Genomic DNA, 19,555 nt, shown 5'->3' with positions numbered 1-19,555 from the left:
ATGGTGGGGCCAATTGATCTGCAAAGCTGCAAGCTGCAAGCTGCAAGCCACTAAATTGAGTCGCGTCTAAGCTTGAACAGACGCGTCTTTGTCTGGAAGATACTAATGCAAAATTCCGAGCCATCATACCTTTGTTTATTTTTCTGCCAGGAGAAATAGTAACAAAAACAAAGAGAATAAAAAAATTCAAAGGGAATCTTTTGTTTTTGAATAGTCTGGATCCAACTTGTTTCAGTATTTCATCTGATAATCCAACATGGAAGACGCACAAATGGTCGACGATGCCAACATCGCCCTCGAGACTCCGCCCGACAACGTCTTCATCCCACCATCAATAAATGAAACCGCCCTAGTCGCAGGAGACACATATACGCATTTTTCACCTGTACCAGACTCCCTCCTTTCACCATCACCCGTACCATGCGTTCTGGGCGTCGATGAGGCCGGCCGCGGCCCCGTCCTGGGCCCCATGGTCTACGGTGTCTTCTACCTGCCCATCCCGCTCTCCGACCCCTTGCTCCGGGAGACCCACCACTTTGACGACTCCAAGGTCCTGACGCCGGCTGTGCGCTCGAGCCTGATGGAGTCGCTGTGCACGCCGACGCTGTCGCAGTCCGCCGGGAGCCTCAACAGTACGTGCGGATGGGCGATATCGTCGCTGTCGGCACGCGACATCGGGGCGGGCATGATGCGCCCCGCCACGTCGGCGGCATACAACCTCAACGCACAGGCGCTGGACGCTACGGTATCTTTGATACAAGGCGTCATGGACAGGGGGGTCAACGTCGCCGAGATCTACGTTGACACGGTCGGTCCCCCGGCCGCGTACCAAAAAAAGCTGGAGCGGTTCTTCCCAACCGCAAAGGTCACGGTCTCCAAGAAGGCCGATAGCTTGTACCCCTGCGTCAGTGCCGCAAGTGTCTGTGCAAAGGTGACACGTGATGCGGCGCTCGAGGTACTGTACAAGAATGTCCTGTCCGAGATCGCAAAGGCCGAGGGGGGCGAGGATGAGGAGATAGGGTGGGGTTCGGGCTACCCGTCAGATGCAAGATGTGTGGGATGGCTCAAGCGGAACATGCATCCTGTGTTTGGCTGGGGCACCGAATGCCGGTTCAGCTGGGGCACGGTTAAGGACATGCTAGAGGCCGCAAAATCTGGCAATGGCGCCGTCAGAGTCGACTGGCCGGTCGAGGACGATGGAGAGTCGCATCGCGTCACCGATTTCTTCATTGCCAGCACTGGTAGCGGTGGTGACTCCGGGGGGAAAGAGGCAGATGAGTTGGGGGCGTGGTTCGGCACGCCTGCCGATGTGGAGGCTTTTTGAACAACAACAGTTGGCTTGTGACTGAGCTAGCAATTTTCTAGACAACATAATCATTATGGGCTGGGCTTGGCGTTGGGGGTTTTGGTGCTTGTGATCCGAATGGGAAATGGATATCAGTGTAAAGGAAGGCTTTGTGGTAAATCATACATGATGCTTTTACGTATGCACTTTTTGTAAACTCAATCAATACATATTTACATTAAATTTACTATTTTTGGGGGTTGGAACTCAAAATCTTTGAGGTGACTTGAATTCTCACCACTAGCAAATACGCACTCTAACCCTGACTGTAACCCCTTGCTTCTATAGCAGTCGTTCAAATAACATAGCCCCTTACAACTCCTTCTCAACCCACCAGTAATCTACCACGCGATCTCTTGTTTACGGCCTTGGCTCCTGATTGTGACATCATCCATCATACATCATATGCAAACCCCTGGAAATCGTATTTCGCACCTACCGGTATACCTATAGTGTCTATTTGCCATCCGTTCAGAGCAGTCAGTAGCAACTGGCCTGGTAAAAAATGCATTTTTTTCTCATTAACGAACAAGATTGTAACATGCTGGCCTCACTTATTCCTCCATGTAAGTCACTATTTTAAAAGTATATTAAAGGAACCAATCAGTGGGTTCCCTTGATACTAATAGTTAGTCGATAAGAAAAAGGAAGGCAAAGATTCGCTCGACTCCGGGCCAAAGAGTCAGTGCATCTCCCATCTTTGCAGAGCAGAGCGAACTTCGGGCATTATGTGGATGGGGCCGACTTCTACGGGATCGCGCCGAGAATTTTGACTTTCGGCATCGTAGGGCCACTAAGTGGGACAATGAAGAAAAAGAAAACGACGAGATCACAGACAAATACATACTCTAGTTTATCGCCATGCCTGAAGTGACAATCACCATACAGCTCATCGCGGAGCACACGACTTTCAAGCACAAGCCTGGTGGTCCTGATGCACTGGGCATGACAAGCCCCTGGGCTGGCGCCTTGTTGCATGCACATCCTATAGGTCGGGTCGAGCGGGTTCTATAGGGTGTCGAAGCCTGTCTTCGAGTATGTGTCGAACCGATGAGCACCCTCATGAAGTCGATATTTTATCGTACCTGTTGCTGACTACCATCCAACCCATAAGCAGGGGACCTTGCCGACCAATTTAATACTCGCAAGTTGGGAGGTTAACATACTTATTTATTCCGTGGGACGTCGCGTAGACATTCCCCTATAACCAGAAGCCTGACTAAGATATGAAAGTGTATCGCGGCGTTTTGAGCCTTTAGGCGCAAGTCAATTAATCGAAGCGACTTGCATATCGCCCTTGGCTGTGTGGCTGTAAGTTCTGATCAAGTTCACAATTGGTGTGCATATATCACAGACGATGCATTATTTTGAACTGTTGTTCCCATTGAAAATCCTAATTAAAATACAACCCCCACGTGTATGAGCGCCGGTGACTTTTTCCATTCGTGATGTCATTACGAGAAAAATTGGAGAAAATGAACAATGAACAGACCCAGAGCGTTCAACTCTAAAAACCCATAAAAAAAACCCAGCTGTGCTCAAAAAACAATTAGGGAATATGGACAAGAAGCGAGTTGTTTAGTCGACCTCCTCGACAGTGGGGCCATCGTCGCCGCCGGCGCCAGGAGCACCACCGGCACCAGGGAAGCCACCAGGGGCACCACCGGGTGCACCGGGCATGCCACCGGGAGCGCCACCAGCACCGTAGAATTTCATCATGATGGGGTTGGCAACAGCCTCAAGCTCCTTCTGGTGCTCCTCGTACTCCTCCTTGGTAGCCTGCTGGCTCTCGTCAAGCCAGCTGACAATCTTGTTGATCTCAGCGTTGAGCTTCTCCTTGTCGGCAGCATCAAGCTTCTCGTCGACCTTGGAGTCCTGCAGGGTGTTACGCAGGGAGTAGGCGTACGACTCAAGGCCGTTCTTGGCAGAGACACGGGCGGCCTCAGCCTCATCCTCCTCCTTGAACTTCTCGGCCTCAGCAAGCATGCGCTCGATGTCCTCCTTGGAAAGACGGCCCTTGTCGTTGGTGATGGTAATCTGGTTGGTCTTGCCAGTGCCCTTCTCAACAGCGGAGACGTTCATGATTCCGTTGGCGTCCAGGTCGAAGGTAACCTCGATCTGGGGAACACCGCGAGGAGCCGGGGGAATGCCGGTAAGCTCGAACTTGCCCAGCAGGTTGTTGTCCTTGGTGCGCTGGCGCTCACCCTCGTAGACCTGGATAAGCACACCAGGCTGGTTGTCCGAGAAGGTGGAGAAGACCTCGGATTTCTTGGTGGGGATGGTGGTGTTACGGGGAATGAGCTTGGTCATCATACCACCAGCAGTCTCGATACCGAGCGAGAGCGGTGCAACGTCGAGCAGCAGAATCTCGTTGGTGGACTTGGAGCTGGTGTCACCCGAAAGGATGGCAGCCTGGACGGCAGCACCGTAGGCGACAGCCTCGTCAGGGTTGATGGACTTGTTGGGCTCCTTGCCGTTGAAGTAGTCGGTAATGAGCTTCTGGATACGGGGAATACGGGTGGAACCGCCGACCAAGACGATCTCGTGAACCTGGGCCTTGTCGATCTTGGCATCGGTCAAGACACGGTCAACAGGCTGCAGGGTGGAGCGGAACAGGTCCTGGCAAAGCTCCTCGAAACGGGCACGAGTGATCGAGGTGTAGAAGTCAATACCCTCGTACAGCGAGTCGATCTCGATGGAGGTCTGGGCAGAGGAAGAAAGAGTGCGCTTCGCACGCTCGCAAGCAGTGCGCAGACGACGGAGGGCACGGGCGTTGGTGGTGAGATCCTAAAAAATTGTCAGTAATTATACTTTATTCGAAAGGATACTAAAGGGAATGAGGAAAACCTACCTTCTTGTGCTTCCTCTTGAACTCGTTGGCGAAGTGAGTAACCAAACGGTTGTCAAAGTCCTCACCACCCAAGTGGGTGTCACCAGCGGTGGACTTGACCTCGAAGATACCCTCCTCAATGGTAAGGAGCGACACATCGAAAGTACCACCACCAAGATCGAAAATAAGCACGTTGCGCTCACCCTCGACCTTCTTGTCAAGACCGTAGGCGATGGCGGCGGCAGTAGGCTCGTTGATGATACGGAGGACGTTCAGACCAGCAATGAGACCGGCATCCTTGGTAGCCTGACGCTGCGAGTCGTTGAAGTAGGCGGGGACGGTGACGACAGCGTTGTTGACGGTGCCACCAAGGTAAGACTCAGCAGTCTCACGCATCTTGGTCAAGACCATGGATGAGATCTCCTCAGGAGTGAACTGCTTTGACTCTCCCTTGAACTCGACCTCAATGACAGGCTTGCCAGACCTCTCGACGACCTTGAAGGGGAAGTGCTTCATGTCGGCCTGGACCTCAGCGTCGGAGAACTTGCGACCAATCAACCTCTTCGCGTCGAAGACGGTGTTGTGGGGGTTCATAGCGACCTGGTTCTTGGCCGCATCTCCGATCAGACGCTCGGTATCCGTGAACGCCACGAAGGACGGGGTTGTTCGGTTACCCTGGTCATTGGCGATAATCTAGCAAGGAATATATTAGTATAATTGTGAAGTCAAGATAATTCGAAAATGAGTTTAGATGCTTACCTCAATGCGGTCGTCACGGAAGATTCCGACGCAAGAGTAGGTTGTACCCAAGTCGATACCAACAGCGGGCGCCATCTTGAATATGTTGATGTGCTCTCTTCTGTGGTTGGTTTTATGTGTGTTGGTAGAAGAAGAAAAACGCGATTAAAAGGAAATGGGTATTATTAGCGCAGTTTATGAGTGGTATGTGAAAAACAAGTGATCTGGTTTCGAAAGGAAGAGCGGTGGTGAGTGTGTACAAGAGACTGTCTTTAAATGTAGCCCAAAGGCCTGATAGAGGGGCGAGTGGTTGGCGGGGCAGAGCCTTTCAAAGAGAAGCTTCTGGAATTGGAAAGAAAAAGCTGCCTCTGAGTTGAAGGTGAGAGAGCGCACTAGAATGACCCCTGTGCTTCCTGCCCTTTCTGGAAGTCACCACCCCCGTCCATCTCCTTCTGTTGACTTCCACCCCTGGAGATTAGCCACAATGAGCCTCAATTTTGTGGCTCACAGTATGGGTTTTGATAATCCCACACCGGCAACCTTGCTGAACCGCGATTCAATGACGAAAACGGGATGGAAATTTTTTCTGAAAATTTGACGAGCTCACAACGGTCAGCAGCGCGCCAGCAGGCTTGGATGCGGTAGCACTACACTGCCACTGTCTATTTGCCATTACTGAACTTGCTTCTGTATACCTTGTAAATTGTATTATCGGCCTACGTGGCATGGAAATTTAATTGCAATTGATTTTATTTGCTGATGCTGAACTCAAAGGTCAAGATCTTGTTCTCGACCAGCCTCACGATCTTGGGACGGTTAGAGTGAGCCTAACCCCAATTACCCCATGCGGCAGTCAGTCTGGGGCTGACGGATATTTTTCTTTCTCTTCCCCTTTGGTTTATTTTATTCTCTATTTTTGCTTGTATTCTTAATCGAAATAGTAAACGCCAGTACTTTCTATCGGCATCCTTCTCGGGCTCGGTACGCAGAGGTAGCCCTACTTATTTATTTGTTATTTGTTATTTTTTTATTTTGCCGAAAAGGTAGCATGATCGACTTTCAGTTTTCTTCCAGCTGAATCTGTGGACCTTTAATGGCGTGGTATTCCCATGCATCTCAGACGAGCCATGGATGATAGCACGCAAAAAACTGGAAGCTTCCACAAGCTTTGCAACGATCCCAACAACTTCAAACCCACTAACTGAAGCTTTTCTGGCAGTTTCCTGTGCTGGAAGAGAGCTTGGTAATCAATGAAACAGATTCTAGCACTGCTGACCGTCTGAGTTTCGATGGCTGCTACTTTGCGCGGTTTTCGATCATGAAGGATCATAATCGAAGAAGCACCATCAGCTGGTAGACCAGACAACAGTGCAGCCTTGCTTGCGTCACCGCTTTTCGATCAGGGGAAAATGCAGGCGACAGACAGGGATGCCCCACATCATGCCTGTAAGCTGCCCGACTACTTTTGAAGGTAGGAGAGCTTTTCATGATTAAGTATCAGAGGCACTTCCGATCAATTCTGTGGCGGAGCAGTTGCCATCGATCAGAGCACTGGTGTTTGGTATCTGTGTCTGCATCACACATTTGCGGTCTTCTTCAGCTTCCTATTTTCAGACCTAATTTTGGTCACTAAGGTACCTAGATACCTGCAAATAGGTACCAATGAGATAACCAGGCACCTTATGCGCGGTTGTGGGTGCATCCGGGCGGATAGCGACTCTGCGGGGTCAAATTTGAACTGCCCAGCAACAGATGGAATTGCAGCAAATGCTGCAGACAAGCAAGACAAGCTACCCCTCCGTTGCATGCTTCTCCACATTTACAGACATCAGGCAAGCTGTGATGGCGCTCCTGCAGGTCTCCGGAATCAACGGCGGCGCATGTTCCTTTCGGAAAAGGCATCATCGAACTCTAAACATCTTCGCATTGATCGATATACTGCAGACAATTTCTTTTTATCCACTTACTTCAGCAACCGCACCAAGTCAACGAAGTCTCCATACGCAAACAAGATGTTAATCAAGGAAAGCCACGCCGACGTGCAGACCACGGTCAATGGCGTCGAGTCCACTATGAGTGAGGCCGTCATCACCCTAGAATAGCTATCACAATGCTCGCCTTGGCCCATTCCTAACAATCGAGGATCTTATATAGGAATATTTGTGTTCCATCCCACGATCCCGCAGTATCCTAATGCGTAGGCGCCTCAGCAAATGGCTTGCAATCCAGATTAGCTATCGTCAGACTTGGCTGATCTGCTTTCTAGCCGCTTCCCTGGAGTAGTAATCTTCAGCGAGATTTACCAGGGTTCGTTGTTACTCTACTCGAATCGATGAGCAGTCCCAGTCAAATGGTCGAACCCCATTCCACTGGATTCGGTGCTTCGTTTGACTCATTCAATGAATTCCGGTGCTGCCGTGAACGTGCGCTTTTGCTCACACTGCTGACAACAGACTGTTCTTTGTATTGCAGTCACCGGTCCTGTGGCACGGTTCGCTCGGCAAATCGCTGGTCAGGGATACATTGTAGCGGCTCCAAGTAGCTATCATGACTTCACGGGGCCTGAGCCTTTGGCCTACGACGTACCTGGAACGGATCAAGGCAATGAGTGGAAAATCAAGAAGGTCTGGCGTCCTCGCTTGGGGTAACGGTGTTTGTGCTTGGCTAATCTTACACATGGCCTTCCTCAGACACTTGAGTCGTACGATGAAGACTCTCACAACTCGGTAGATTACCTCCTTAGCCTGCCTACTTGCACTGGCTTGATCGGGGCCACAGGAATGTGCCTTGGAGGCCATCTTGCACTCAGGGCTAGTGTAAGTGCTGATTGTTTTACTCCTCGACTCAAATCCACTTCGACTATGGGCGGCCACGGGAGTAATTCTATGATCATAATATGGTATTGACTTTTACCTTCCGACGCCATCAGTTGGACCCTCGCATCTCCGCCTGTGTTGCATACTTTGCCACGGATGTCCACTCAAGGACCCTCGGCCCCTACGAGAGCGCCAACACAGCATATGATGCCCCGGCCAACTCGAATCATACAATCGATCATTTCTCCAAGATCAAGGCCGAGGTTGCCATGATCTTTGGTATCAAGGATACGCATGTGCCTGATGCTGGTCGAGACTTAATCCGACGGAAGCTGCGCGAGGCCGGTACCGTGTTCAGTTTCTACGAGTTCGCCTGGGCGCAACACGCCTTTATTCGCGATGAGCTTAGTAAGGGTCGCTACGATCCGGCCATCACCAAGGTCTGCTTCGAGGTTCTGCTTGAGCTTTTTGGTCGCACTCTCAAGACAGACTTGGGCCCGCGGGATGCAACGGAGCAAAAGGTTGAACACGTCTGCTAAACCTCTTGCGGAGCTTGTTGAGAAGGTGCACGACACGCAACCGTGTATGCAGCAGTGGCGGCAGTAGCTGACCCAGAAGAGGCAATCCATTTACCGCTTCAAATCTCATTCTCCCCGCAGGGTCGGGGCCAAGACGATGAATTCCTAGTGCTGCCCATGATGGGAGTTTTGATGCCAACTGACCCTGAACAACAACTGGATAATTATCAACTTGCGTACAATGACCAAACTGTGCAAAATTGTATTCACATACTAATCTACGGCTTTCCAGAGACTGCGCCTCCGAGAAGATGCGCTGAAGTCGTCCGTCTGCTCTGTACATAACGGGATGAAAAAAGCCGTTGAACAAATGGAGCACGGGGACACCCGGATACCCCCGGTGTTCGCCCGCTCCGCTCCGGTTACGCTCCGTGCGGCGCCGGTGGCAACAAGTGACGCCGTTCCTGAAAATTTTTGACACCAGCGAGACCCTTGGACCCATAGGGTGGCGGCCACAAGAGTTCCAATACGCTTTCCGAATGGCTGCCCTACCTGTACGTAGCGAGTAAGCTTGGCATTCGACGGGACAGATGCAACACGACTAGGAGAAATGCCCCCACCACAGCTGCAAGTGTATCCTGGTTATTGGAATCAAAAATCCGGGTAGGATCAGTCCAATTGGTGAAATTTGGTAGCCGAGAATGGCAAGTATAAGCAAGCGGGGATTTCTTCTTTGGGATTTTGGAGTCGATAGATCAAGCCATAGCGGCTGTTGGCTTCCCTTTTTCCCGTCAAGGATCGTTGTCTACTCTGACGTCATTTCACCAGTTTTCTTGAAATCGAACATCTTCACGCTTGGAGATCACCTCCACGGATCCTCAAATAAGGCAAAGCGGTTGGCCTCCTTTTCCTCACCCCGGATTCCTTTTACCGGTTCTGTTCAGGGTTCCAATCGCCCGAAACTGGCACATAACCGGAGAAAAAACCGACTTCTGCATAGACCAACAAGGCTGCCGATTTGTTGATCTCGCCCGCGCTTAGGGAGGCTGCAACGTCACTCCCTATAATGCAAAACCCTGGCTAGCATGTATTACTGCAATCTCTTGGAATGTGCCAAACCTCGCTCAAAGATATTGATCCAGGGGATGGAAGCGCTACAAGATTTCACCCCCACCGCCCCCAGCCTTTGCAAAATATCAACCTTTAATTATTCTATTCTAGTCCTAGGTCTAGAACTATACCCAATGTCTTGTCCATCTTTGTCTCCATGTGCCACTAGACGATAACCCTCATGCCACTTGAGGACAACACATGCGACACGCGGATACCAAGGCACGATATCACGAACTCGACGCCGTCTTTTTTTTTCTTTTCTCTTCTTCTTTGTCCTCTAGAATTTTATACCCAAGTATATATGCCCATACAACTGCAATACATAATTCTTGACGCTCGGGAGACCCGTTCACTTTCGCAAATTCGACTGGATTTTGTCCATTGTTCACACACGTTCAAACGCTGAAACGAGAAGAAATTTAAATATGCCCAAATCAAAGATGCACACGTTGAGGAAGCTTGTGTATGTCTCACACCCTATACGTCTCCAGCCAGCCTACTCCACCGGCACGACCATATACTAACCCGAAAAAAAAACCAGCAGCCATGTCGGACCCAAGCGCGTCGAAGAACCAGACGACGACCTCCTCATGGTGGGCAAGTCCGAAGTACCAGTTTCACCTCCGGACCAGCCGCCCACGCACCTGGTGCAGTCCATGAACAACCGCCCTCGCAACGCCTCCCCACCCTCACCTCGCCACAGCACCCATTGGCACCACACAGGCCACCACTCCCCTCCCACGTCGGCCAGTGGCGCCAAGCGCACCAACAGCCCGCCCAGGACGCCGCCGCAGTCGTTCCGCAACGCCGACAGCCTCAGCCTGAACGGCTACCGTCGCTCGCCCGCCCCGGAGCCCATCATGGAGGTCGACGAGGTCGACGACGGCATGCCGCTGGACGGCGGCGCCGCGCGTGCGTCCTGGTCCACTAGCACCCGGGATATGGGGGACTCGCCGGCTTCATCGGCAGATGCTGTTGACGCCACCGTGGCCGAAGCACCCGTTGAGAAGAGCTACAGGCCGATTGAGGCGACAGCGAGGAGGTCAAGCGGTAACCGGAAGAGGACGGCGGGCAAGAAGATGTATACTGCGTATGACCCGGATAGGGTAGTCAACATGCAGGCTAGGGCACAGCTTTACACCTGTGTTTCATGACCGGGCGGACATGTTTGCTTTAGAGGGGAGTGCATTTGAAACTTCTGTTTTTTCTTCTTTTTCTGGATTTGTGGAGTAAGTTCCCCCGGGGTAGTGGTCCCTTTACTTGGCGTTGGTCTTTACTTTTTTATTTTTTTGGTTTGGGATTATAAGTTCAATTTTCTTCACAATGACAAACATACTATGGTATAATATTGGACAATGCGTACCAAAAGAGTCTCTTTGCATGATTTTGTATAATGCTGATGTTGTCAACATGTTTGTCAAGTACATTTGCCGGAAAATAAGAACGCCTGCCCTAGTAAGCCCCATATATGTGCACACATTTCCCAGATATTGTCAAACAAATTGACCACAACAACAGAAACAAACGACAGAATCCAAGAACCAGTAGGAAAGATTTTGAACACCCGATCCGACGAAGCGAGACCTGGACGCCAAAAAAGAGACAAGGAAACCGGTCAAAAATATATATAAAAATGAAAAAAAGAATGAAATATTGATTTCATGTTCCCCCGAACCGGAGTCGAGCCGGTGACCTTCTGATTACAACTGGGCAGATTACAGTCAGACGTGATGAACCAACTACACCATCAGGGGTTTGGATGTGGAATCCGGCATCCTAGTCAGGCATTATGTGCATCCGCCGATTTTGCCAACTGGAACCGAGTGTCCAACGGCGAGCTGATGTCATGCCCGAGCGTCAACCCAGCCTCCGTCTGTCCAGTGTGCTCCGATGAGCCGTAATAGCCGTGCATGACTTCGGAGTTCTCGCTCACCACGTCGAGCGGCTGCTGCCCGGTGCGCTGGTGCACCATCGGCGGGTGTGCGAGGGCCGTCGGTGCAGACGGCCCACTGCTGGCCGCTCGCCTCCGCGTTCCTCCTGTACTCTCATCCGCCTGCAGCTCCGCCACCTGCTGGCCGTGGCCGAGTTCGGCGGGGAGGCTGAGCGATCCGAGACCTGCGGCCGGGAGCTCGACGCTGCTGCTCTTGCACGAGAGCTCGCTGGCGTTGCTCACGTGGCGGGCGCGCTTCGTCGCGGCGGTGGCGGCGTTGACTGCGGTGGAGCTCATCAGCTCGGCCACGTTCGAAGCGCCAGTCGTTGACGAGTCCATGCTGGAGCGGATGCCGAGGCCGCCGGGTGTTTGCTGGCGGTTGGCGTAGGTGCCGGCTGGCAGGTCAAAGTAGCCGGCCTGGCTTGCAGCCGACGAGTCGACGCTCATGTGGCGCAGGTCTGGCGTGGGGCGGGATGACGGCATGGAAATGATGTCCGAATCGGCACGGTTAAATGAATGGGGCGCCGTCGTCGATACTGCGGTGCTGGTCTCAAGAAGGTCGTCATATTCCATCGCATCGATGGTCGACTGAGTTGGTCTGGGATAGGGGGTAACGCGGATTTGGGTCATGCCGCTCTTGCCGCCCGTCTTGGAGCTTCGGCCACCAACAGAGGACGTCCCGAGGGTCGTCGACTGCGCGATAACCTGCTCGTGCTTCCTGAGACGGCGGAAAATAAGAAACGTTGCAGCCAGGACGATAACCACAATTGCTGCAACGCCCCCAGCAATGCCGCCGATTTGGGCGCTGGTAAGCCCACCGGAGCCTTCTGGTGTCTCGACAGGTTCAACCTTGGGAACAGACGTGACAAAGAGTTTGGGCAGGCCAATGTTTGTGTCACTGGGAATTGCTGCAGGAATGGGGGTGGATACTGTTGTGATCACGGCTGTAACTGTAGTAGTTCTACCGCTCGTAACGGCCGTGATAGGCCTTGTAATGACAAAGGTCTGAGGCGTGGTCGCATAGCACAGGTTTTTCCCGCAAGCCATTCCGCTCCTGCAGCAGCCCCCTCCATCGGACATGGGACACTGGAAGTTGCCGGCGGGACATTCGATGCTGTATGTAACACCCTCAGGGGGGGAGCATATGCCATCTCTTTCGCATACGTAACCTGTAAGACAAGATTGGGTGTTAGATCTGAGGATTTATCATATGGCAACTTATGTGTCTATTACGAAAAGTAGCCGTCGTTTGGCCACTACGAAGCGTGTCCACTCTTACCTTCGGGACAACATCCAGTGCCGGCTTCTAGCGGACAGTTGTAGTATCCCCTTCTCCCACAGGCCATGCCAGTCCCTGCCGTTGTGACGAAGCAGCTATCTGTGGCACACCCATACCGCTGAGGACAGCAGTCGCCGCCCAGTGAGTCTGGACATGAGTGATGGTCGACCGGACAGGTTAACGCGCGCTTTCCAAGAACGGCATGCTCAACCACATGAACCTTTTGTATTCTGTGCACGGTATTTTTCTTCCCTAAAAGCGAAGCGTCCACGCTGTTCTGAAGGAATGAACCCAGTAAACATGCTACGACGACGCCCATGGTATTTGAGGGCAACACTGTCGACCGCACTGCTGCTGATTCCTTTTTTTCTTTCTTTTTTTCGTTGGGTTTGTTGCTAGCGATGACCCCGAGGTATCGAATCCGGGCTCCAGGGCCCAGGCTGGCGTACAGGAATATCTTGGCGGGCTTCTGGGGTAACTGCAAGTATCTTGAAATACTGCACCGTGGATCACCAGAGGTATTTCGGTCCAGCTCCTACACTCTATACCTTCCACAGTTGAAAACCATGGCATTCAATGCGGAAGGAGAGAAAGTTGAGGCCAATTTTTGCAAAAAGAGACAGATGAAGCAAAAGAAACGGAATCACGCGGGCGGGCACCAGAGGATGTATTCAGCGTGAAGCAAGGGCGGAGGAAAACCGTGGTACTATCACAAAGTGGCTTATGCAACAACCCCCAACTACATCGGTTAACCAGGACTCGGGGTGGGCAAAGCAACAGGTCCTCCTCCGTGTGTGGGTGGGTGAGAGACTTTTGGGGTCGCAGCAACACATGCACAACCAACAACATTATTGAATGCCGCAACACCTCCGAACCACAAATTTTTTGAGCTGCAAGCAAGGCTGAGGCCCAGCAAACGTCGATGGGCGACGAGGAGGCGATCCGGCCGGCAGCGACACGGCAGTCATGTTATCGACTGCGCCATTGATATGCTGACCGATTACAGCCAGTTCAAAAAGTACCTTGCCTAAGAAGCCTGACTTCATGAGACAATATCAATAGATGCAAGGCTTCTTGCTCAAGACAAATGCAGGCCGCCGCAGTCATGAACTGACTTTTTGCTTGTTATCGAGACATTTCACCGCCAACAGCATCGAGATCCACCGGAGAAGAATATGCCAAAATTGGAATGGAGAGACAAACGAGCAAAGCAGGTGGACGAAAGGAGAAAAGGGTAGATTGACGGAAGAGGATGACCTTAGACGAGGGTGTGTCTGCCATCTGTAGTAAGAAAGAATCCACCCACAGTCGTGCCCAGAAGCCTGGCATCAGCACTACAGCATCCACGCAAGATGCGAGACTGGCGAATGAGAAGGAGGCCCTCGAAAACCGAATATGCACCATCGCAGGCTCACACACACCAATCAGCCGCAGTGACAAGAGGGTCAAGTGAAGATGGGCTATGGTATGTTTTGCTCTGAGCTGGGGGAAGGTTGCAAAGGGCCGAGAACGGACGACGCTCTCTGTCCCAATCCACAAATAGTAGTCGTTGCAACGTGCCATTCCATTCCCGCGTTGCCGCCATGGGTGCATGGCCTGGCCGTTGAAAGGGAGGAGGGTGGGAAGGGGAGGGAAGGGCATAATGCACTAAACAGAGATGCGGGGGCCTTTTTGATTCCATGTATGCCAAGCGTGGTTTTTTTTTTTTTTTTTTTTTTTTTTGGCCTACCGAACAAGTGAAGTCTTCGATCGATATTGAAGGACGCCTCGATCCTTGTCTGCTCGACGCCGAGACGGCGTCTTACCGTACCGGTATGTACCTTAGGTAAGGTGTTGTAGTTGTAGTCTAGGCAGCCATGGATAGGTATATGTATCTTGCCCCGTCAGCATCGTAATCTGTGCCTTCTTTATTTGATCTTCTCTTTTTCTTTTTGCTTACACATAAACGCAATAAACCTGAGCTCGCACAAGGTGGTAACCAAAAATTCACTACAACCTCGTAAGCTCCACGTGGTGGTGTTTTCCATACTGCGACTGTCGCACCACGTACCCAGGTAAGTTGGGGGCTGCAGGGGGAGAGTTTTTGAGAGATGGGCGGCATACGAGGAAGCAAGGGTTTCTAATTTTCGACGCCTTGAAATGTACACGGTCCCGACACCCCAGTGCGTAGGTAGTATCCCAAAGACCCACAACTGACGGACCGAATGATCGGGCATGTGACCGTTCCATAGTTCAATGCTTGATCTGCTAGTCTGGTGAATCTTGAAAATGCAAAGTGTGAATGTTGCGGAGTACCTAGTCTGTTCAGGGAAATCGTATAGTTGAAGATCAGCAGGCACAGATCAGTGTGGCGATTCCAGATAGAGCAGGCAACAGCCCGGCTACCTGTACGAGATAGACAACGGGCATCTGCCGGTAGGCTGGCAACTGGACATGTCCCCGGGTTAGGGTATGTAAGTCACTTTCCCTTAATTACCACGCTCACCCTATTCAACCGGTAAAAGCCGAACGTGGAGGGGGGGGGGGCCGTGGTCCTCCACCGTCGGTTAAGGTGGGCTCGGCGATGTGAACAATCAATGAATTGCGCACTCCTCCACTTTGCTGTCCAACAAAAAATACAAGGCGCGTACCCTAGTAACCCTACACACTCTAGCTTCTAGGTCTTCCATCCCTACAATACTCGCTACCACACCATTGAGTACAAACGTACGAAGTACTTCGTACAACACCAAATGGTTACGTAAAGCCAGACTGTGCCAGGTACTTGGCGAGTATTGTACAAGAAGAAACTTGAGAAGAGAAATACTATACATACTTTGCACCTAATTAATTACATACCTACCTACATAATACCTAGGTGCCCAGGGTATTTACCCAAAGATCTACTCACCCTAGTGGCGATGCTTCGAATCGTGACGCTGCCATTTTCCTCAATACGCCCTTCTCGGGAACAATCGAAAACACCGAAGTTGCATCAATCGTACCACGTAAAACAGGGGATAGCATTGATCCATATCATGGACGCGAGATGGAATCTAGCATTGTCTGTAATAAACACAATCCAAGGCGTCGGGACATTTGCCCCTTTTAGTAGCCGAGTAAAGCTAGGTCCCTCATTATACTCCATACAAAGTGGTCGCGAAACCCAGTTGCCGATGGGCAGGACGTAACGTGTATACAGTATAGGGTATAGGCACATGTCGACATGGTACGAAGTAAGAAGGAATGAAAAAAAAAAGCAGGCACAAGCAAGGTAAATTACCCTCCAAAAACCACCTAGCGGACTTGTCTCGCGCGTGACCACATTTCTCCAAGGCCAACCCCGCAAATTTCTCCACGTCTCGACCGCCAGGTACCACATCACAGCCCTCCAATGTTCCATAGAAACCCTCCGGGGGCGCAAGGTATGCCCAGCGATGATTTACGCGGAGCCGTGGCGTGTGTGGAGAGGGGAGAAAACAAAAGAGAGAAAAAGGAGAGCTTGAAAAATGGGGATCGTCGACTTTGCCTTGTCCCTTTTTTTCTCATTCGCGCCTAGAGGGGGTCCCTTTTTATTTGCCTTGGGCTGGGTGAAATTTCTATTTTATTCTTTTTTGTCCCCTTTGTTCCTTTTTAAATTTTGGGCCCTTACAATACTCTAGTTTGCCCTGCTCACCCACCCGGTCGTGGTCGTTGTCTTAGACAAAAGGATGCAAAATTGTTGCCATATACACGACTGCAGACTTCAACTGATGGAATAGCCCCCAATTTGCCATCATGCTGCTATTCACAAAACTCGCTGCCCCCAAGGCCCCGAAGCGTCGGTCAAGAGCTGGTGAGTTCGGCTGGCTTGTAGCGCGGTAGTGGTTACCATCTGTGGACTGGGTTGACTGACTTTCGTCTTCTTGGCCACTATTTCAGGTTGCACATCCTGGTATGATCTTCCCGCCATTGCTTGAACGCTTTTTCAGCCGCTCGGATAGGATTGCTAACAGAAAACCCCCCATGCTTACAGCAAAGAAAGGGTCCGTCTTGTTCTCAGCTTCACTTGCTTACCTAGGTCCCCCCACGCTCCCGCCGCTTATCCCCAATACAATGACGGTGTGGTTGCGAGCGATATGCTATGCAGCCACTATACTTGCAAATCACAACCGAAAAGCGTTTCTAGCAAAGCTGACCGTTTGAGAATTTGGCGAAATATAGAAAAAGAAATGTAACGAGGAACGACCGCAGTGCTCCCGCTGTGCGGAGCGAGGGAGCTCATGTGTTTATGAGCCGGTTAGACCCAGGCAGCGCAGGAAGCGTGATTCTTTCATTACCTCGCTGGCCGACGCGTCTACCAACGGATCCCACCAACATGAGGCTGAAGAAGACGACCATGGCGCCCGATTTGATAGGTTCGACGCCTGCGAGGACCACCTCAGCCAACATCAACGCGTCTCACATGACTGGGGACATCAGCCTTGGCAAGCAAGCATGCCTGATTCATTTGACGATGATCTCATATTCTCTCCACTTGACGACACTTTTGATCCAAATGTCCTACTTGCAGCAGCTCCCCTTGAGACCAGTTCGGTTATAATAAATCCGGATGAAGATTTCACCGGACCACTCAGCTCGACTACTCAACCAAGGGTGCTCAGATACGAGGAAGACGACGACGACGGCGAGGAAGAAATCGACATTGGGGGAGGAGGCGCAGGGCTGATCGGGATCAAGCACGACAGGAGGAGCTCATTCACGTCGACGACAACCGTTGCAACAAACACAACCGCCGGAAACACCATCTTCAGCACCGACCTTACAATATGCTCCCCTGCGACTGTCCGCTCGCCTCTCCTCGAATTCACATGCCCTTCGTTTTCGGAATTTTCCGAAAACCCACGCCAAAGGTCGTTGGTCGATCACTTTTGCAACGTCCTTTCTCATTTGATTGTTTTTCGTGAGGAGACGGGTAATCCATTCCAGCAGCTTGTTCTGCCTCTGATGCGTGGTGGCGGTGGCGGCGGCAACAACTCACCCGTTGCCGATGCGGTGTTTGCACTCGCGGGGGCGCACTTGGAACACAGAGGCGTGGATGTGAAAGGTGGTGAGAAGTCGCTATACTTTCACCACCGGGCTATTCAGGGGCTTGCCGGGTTGATACGGATGCACAATGCTGGCGTGAATAGGAACGAGGTCCTGGCGGCGATTATGCTACTCATTTATTATGAAGTGGTAAGCTCCGCAGATCATTATACGCCACTCTTCGTGACAGGTCGCTGACTTGAATCCAAAATAGCTGGTTCAGAGAGGTCGCTCCAACATTGTCGAGGGTCACCTCAAGGGCGCCCTGACAGTCATGTGCTCGAATCCCGAGCCCCTTGATTCGACAGGGATCTTCCTCGAGCGAGTAAGTACACCGTTTTACTCTTTTCGGAAATAAAATATCTAACCGTCTGTTTATAGGCATTCCGCTTCTACGACGTGATCGCGGCTCTCTCGTTTGGCACAGCGCCTCTGTCTACAGCCCCGGCAGCAGGCTGTCTCGTGCCGTTCCCGATATCGGCACCAACCGCCACTTCGACTCTCAACAACGTGGACAGTCTTCTGGGAATGGCCACAACGCTGTGGCCTATCATCCATCGTCTATCCGCCCTCCTCCCGCTCAAGACCGATGTCGCAAACGCGCGTGACGCTGGCCACAACGGTAAAGTCGCGGTGCTACGAACCGAATTCGAAACCACAGTCGGTGCTGTGGAGGCTGCATTGCTTGGATGGACCCCTAACCTGCCGACCGGATGGGTCCTGCACGAGAGCGATCCGACCAAGCTGGTTGAAGATACCACTGCTGCGAAAGACGAAAACTCCACAGGAGAAGAGAAGAGGTCCGGTGGCGACTCGGCTCGCCTACACTCTATTCTCAACAATGCCCTCGCATACCGCAATTCAGCCCTCGTCTACCTGTACCGTACTGTCCTTTCGCACCCACGCGATCACCCGCTCGTCCAGCGCCATGCAAACCTGTCGCTGAGGCACTGCGCGGCGACGGTGGAACACCAAGGGCCGATGGGTGCACTGCTGTGGCCGCTCTTCGTCGCTGCGTGTGAGGCTGTGACCGGGGCTGATCGCGATACTGCGCGGACGGCTTTTGCGGCCATCGACAAGAGGCAAGGCATGACCAACATCGAGCGGGCATGGGACATTGTCCAAGAAGTTTGGAGAAGGGCCGAAGGCGGAACTGAAGAGACTGTGAGGGGAGAAGGTGTGCGATCAGACACGAGCCCTGCTCAGCTGTCCATGGCCTGCTCACGAGAACTCAAGGGGACGGCTGACATGTGGAGAGTCGTTAGCAAGGAAATGGGCGTAAACATTGTTTTTGGCTGATGGACACAAAAAAATAAAAAATTTATATGGACGGTGATGGCAACTGCTATGACTGACGAGGAGTAGGTAGAGTAAATCTTGGGAAGGGGTGATGGTCAGGGGCTCCAGGGTTGGAATACTGATACTATCAGAACAAAGATACCAGTTCAATTCCGTGACTTTATTGTTTCTTGTGGCAGCTCGTACAAGGCACTTCTGAGGGGCTCGCCGTTTGTAGGCTCGCCTGATTTAAAACCTTGATTTGTTCTTGTCAAGCAAGGTCCATTCAGACCCATTCAACCCAAAACAAACCTCCAAGATCAATGGTTGACAAACGACCCGCATTGCCCAGCGGACTTTTGCCTGAAGCATAGCTTTCACTGGAGGAAAGTCGTGGCGGCCTTGTCTTGGTATTATCATCTATATCCAAAACCTTGACGTCTCACAGACCTATCTCGCGGACATTGTAGCGGCGGTACTCGATCCCGTTGCTTGGCCCCTGAGCTTGGCCTTATGATTTATCTCGGGGAGGGCTGTGCCTTGCTTTACTGTAGGACAGCATGAAAACACGAGATTTGTATAATTTTGGAAGCGGAGACACACAAGACAAAGACAGCACGCAGCTATCCGCACGTGTATATGAATGGCACGAGTGGTTGGTT

General features: G+C 51.7%; 7 protein-coding genes and 1 non-coding gene across 8 annotated transcripts; 5 read left to right on the top strand and 3 right to left on the bottom strand.

Annotated features, from left to right (window-relative positions):
- The first annotated feature begins 81 nt into the window (after positions 1 to 81).
- On the top strand, positions 82 to 1,551 carry MGG_06959 (ribonuclease H2 subunit A). Its single transcript, XM_003709657.1, has one exon. It carries the CDS (start codon positions 257 to 259, stop codon positions 1,322 to 1,324), a length of 1,068 nt encoding a protein of 355 aa, XP_003709705.1. The 5' UTR covers positions 82 to 256; the 3' UTR covers positions 1,325 to 1,551.
- A 1,152-nt stretch (positions 1,552 to 2,703) lies between these two features.
- MGG_06958 (hsp70-like protein) lies at positions 2,704 to 5,198 on the bottom strand. The gene is made up of 3 exons (XM_003709656.1): positions 4,935 to 5,198; positions 4,197 to 4,868; positions 2,704 to 4,132 (listed from the first exon to the last, which is right to left on the bottom strand). Exons 1-3 carry the CDS (start codon positions 5,007 to 5,009, stop codon positions 2,924 to 2,926), a joined length of 1,956 nt encoding a protein of 651 aa, XP_003709704.1. The 5' UTR covers positions 5,010 to 5,198; the 3' UTR covers positions 2,704 to 2,923.
- A 474-nt stretch (positions 5,199 to 5,672) lies between these two features.
- Positions 5,673 to 6,270, top strand: MGG_16225 (uncharacterized protein; the record flags this gene model as incomplete). The annotated part of the gene is made up of 3 exons (XM_003709655.1): positions 5,673 to 5,734; positions 5,855 to 5,894; positions 6,133 to 6,270. The coding sequence occupies 3 exons, from the start codon at positions 5,673 to 5,675 to the stop codon at positions 6,268 to 6,270; spliced, it is 240 nt and encodes a 79-aa protein (XP_003709703.1).
- A 655-nt stretch (positions 6,271 to 6,925) lies between these two features.
- Positions 6,926 to 8,268, top strand: MGG_06957 (dienelactone hydrolase; the record flags this gene model as incomplete). The annotated part of the gene is made up of 6 exons (XM_003709654.1): positions 6,926 to 6,989; positions 7,068 to 7,110; positions 7,180 to 7,220; positions 7,386 to 7,537; positions 7,604 to 7,729; positions 7,843 to 8,268. 6 exons carry the CDS (start codon positions 6,926 to 6,928, stop codon positions 8,266 to 8,268), a joined length of 852 nt encoding a protein of 283 aa, XP_003709702.1.
- A 1,517-nt stretch (positions 8,269 to 9,785) lies between these two features.
- On the top strand, positions 9,786 to 10,514 carry MGG_06956 (uncharacterized protein; the record flags this gene model as incomplete). Its single annotated transcript, XM_003709653.1, has 2 exons — positions 9,786 to 9,823; positions 9,905 to 10,514. The coding sequence occupies 2 exons, from the start codon at positions 9,786 to 9,788 to the stop codon at positions 10,512 to 10,514; spliced, it is 648 nt and encodes a 215-aa protein (XP_003709701.1).
- Positions 10,515 to 10,638: 124 nt separating this feature from the next.
- On the bottom strand, positions 10,639 to 13,206 carry MGG_06955 (uncharacterized protein). The gene is made up of 2 exons (XM_003709652.1): positions 12,570 to 13,206; positions 10,639 to 12,459 (listed from the first exon to the last, which is right to left on the bottom strand). Exons 1-2 carry the CDS (start codon positions 12,886 to 12,888, stop codon positions 11,141 to 11,143), a joined length of 1,638 nt encoding a protein of 545 aa, XP_003709700.1. The 5' UTR covers positions 12,889 to 13,206; the 3' UTR covers positions 10,639 to 11,140.
- MGG_20071 lies at positions 11,026 to 11,114 on the bottom strand. The gene has a single exon. It is a non-coding gene; the product is annotated as a tRNA-Tyr (tRNA).
- Positions 13,207 to 15,792: 2,586 nt separating the features above from the next.
- Positions 15,793 to 19,072, top strand: MGG_06954 (uncharacterized protein). Its single transcript, XM_003709651.1, has 6 exons — positions 15,793 to 16,383; positions 16,470 to 16,482; positions 16,564 to 16,573; positions 16,752 to 17,765; positions 17,830 to 17,940; positions 17,997 to 19,072. Exons 1-6 carry the CDS (start codon positions 16,326 to 16,328, stop codon positions 18,912 to 18,914), a joined length of 2,124 nt encoding a protein of 707 aa, XP_003709699.1. The 5' UTR covers positions 15,793 to 16,325; the 3' UTR covers positions 18,915 to 19,072.
- Positions 19,073 to 19,555: the final 483 nt, after the last annotated feature.

This window comes from Pyricularia oryzae, chromosome 1, assembly GCF_000002495.2.
Source record: "Pyricularia oryzae 70-15 chromosome 1, whole genome shotgun sequence".
Classification (NCBI taxonomy): Eukaryota; Fungi; Ascomycota; class Sordariomycetes; order Magnaporthales; family Pyriculariaceae; genus Pyricularia; species Pyricularia oryzae.
This window is presented reverse-complemented; position numbering and strand designations above follow the sequence as displayed.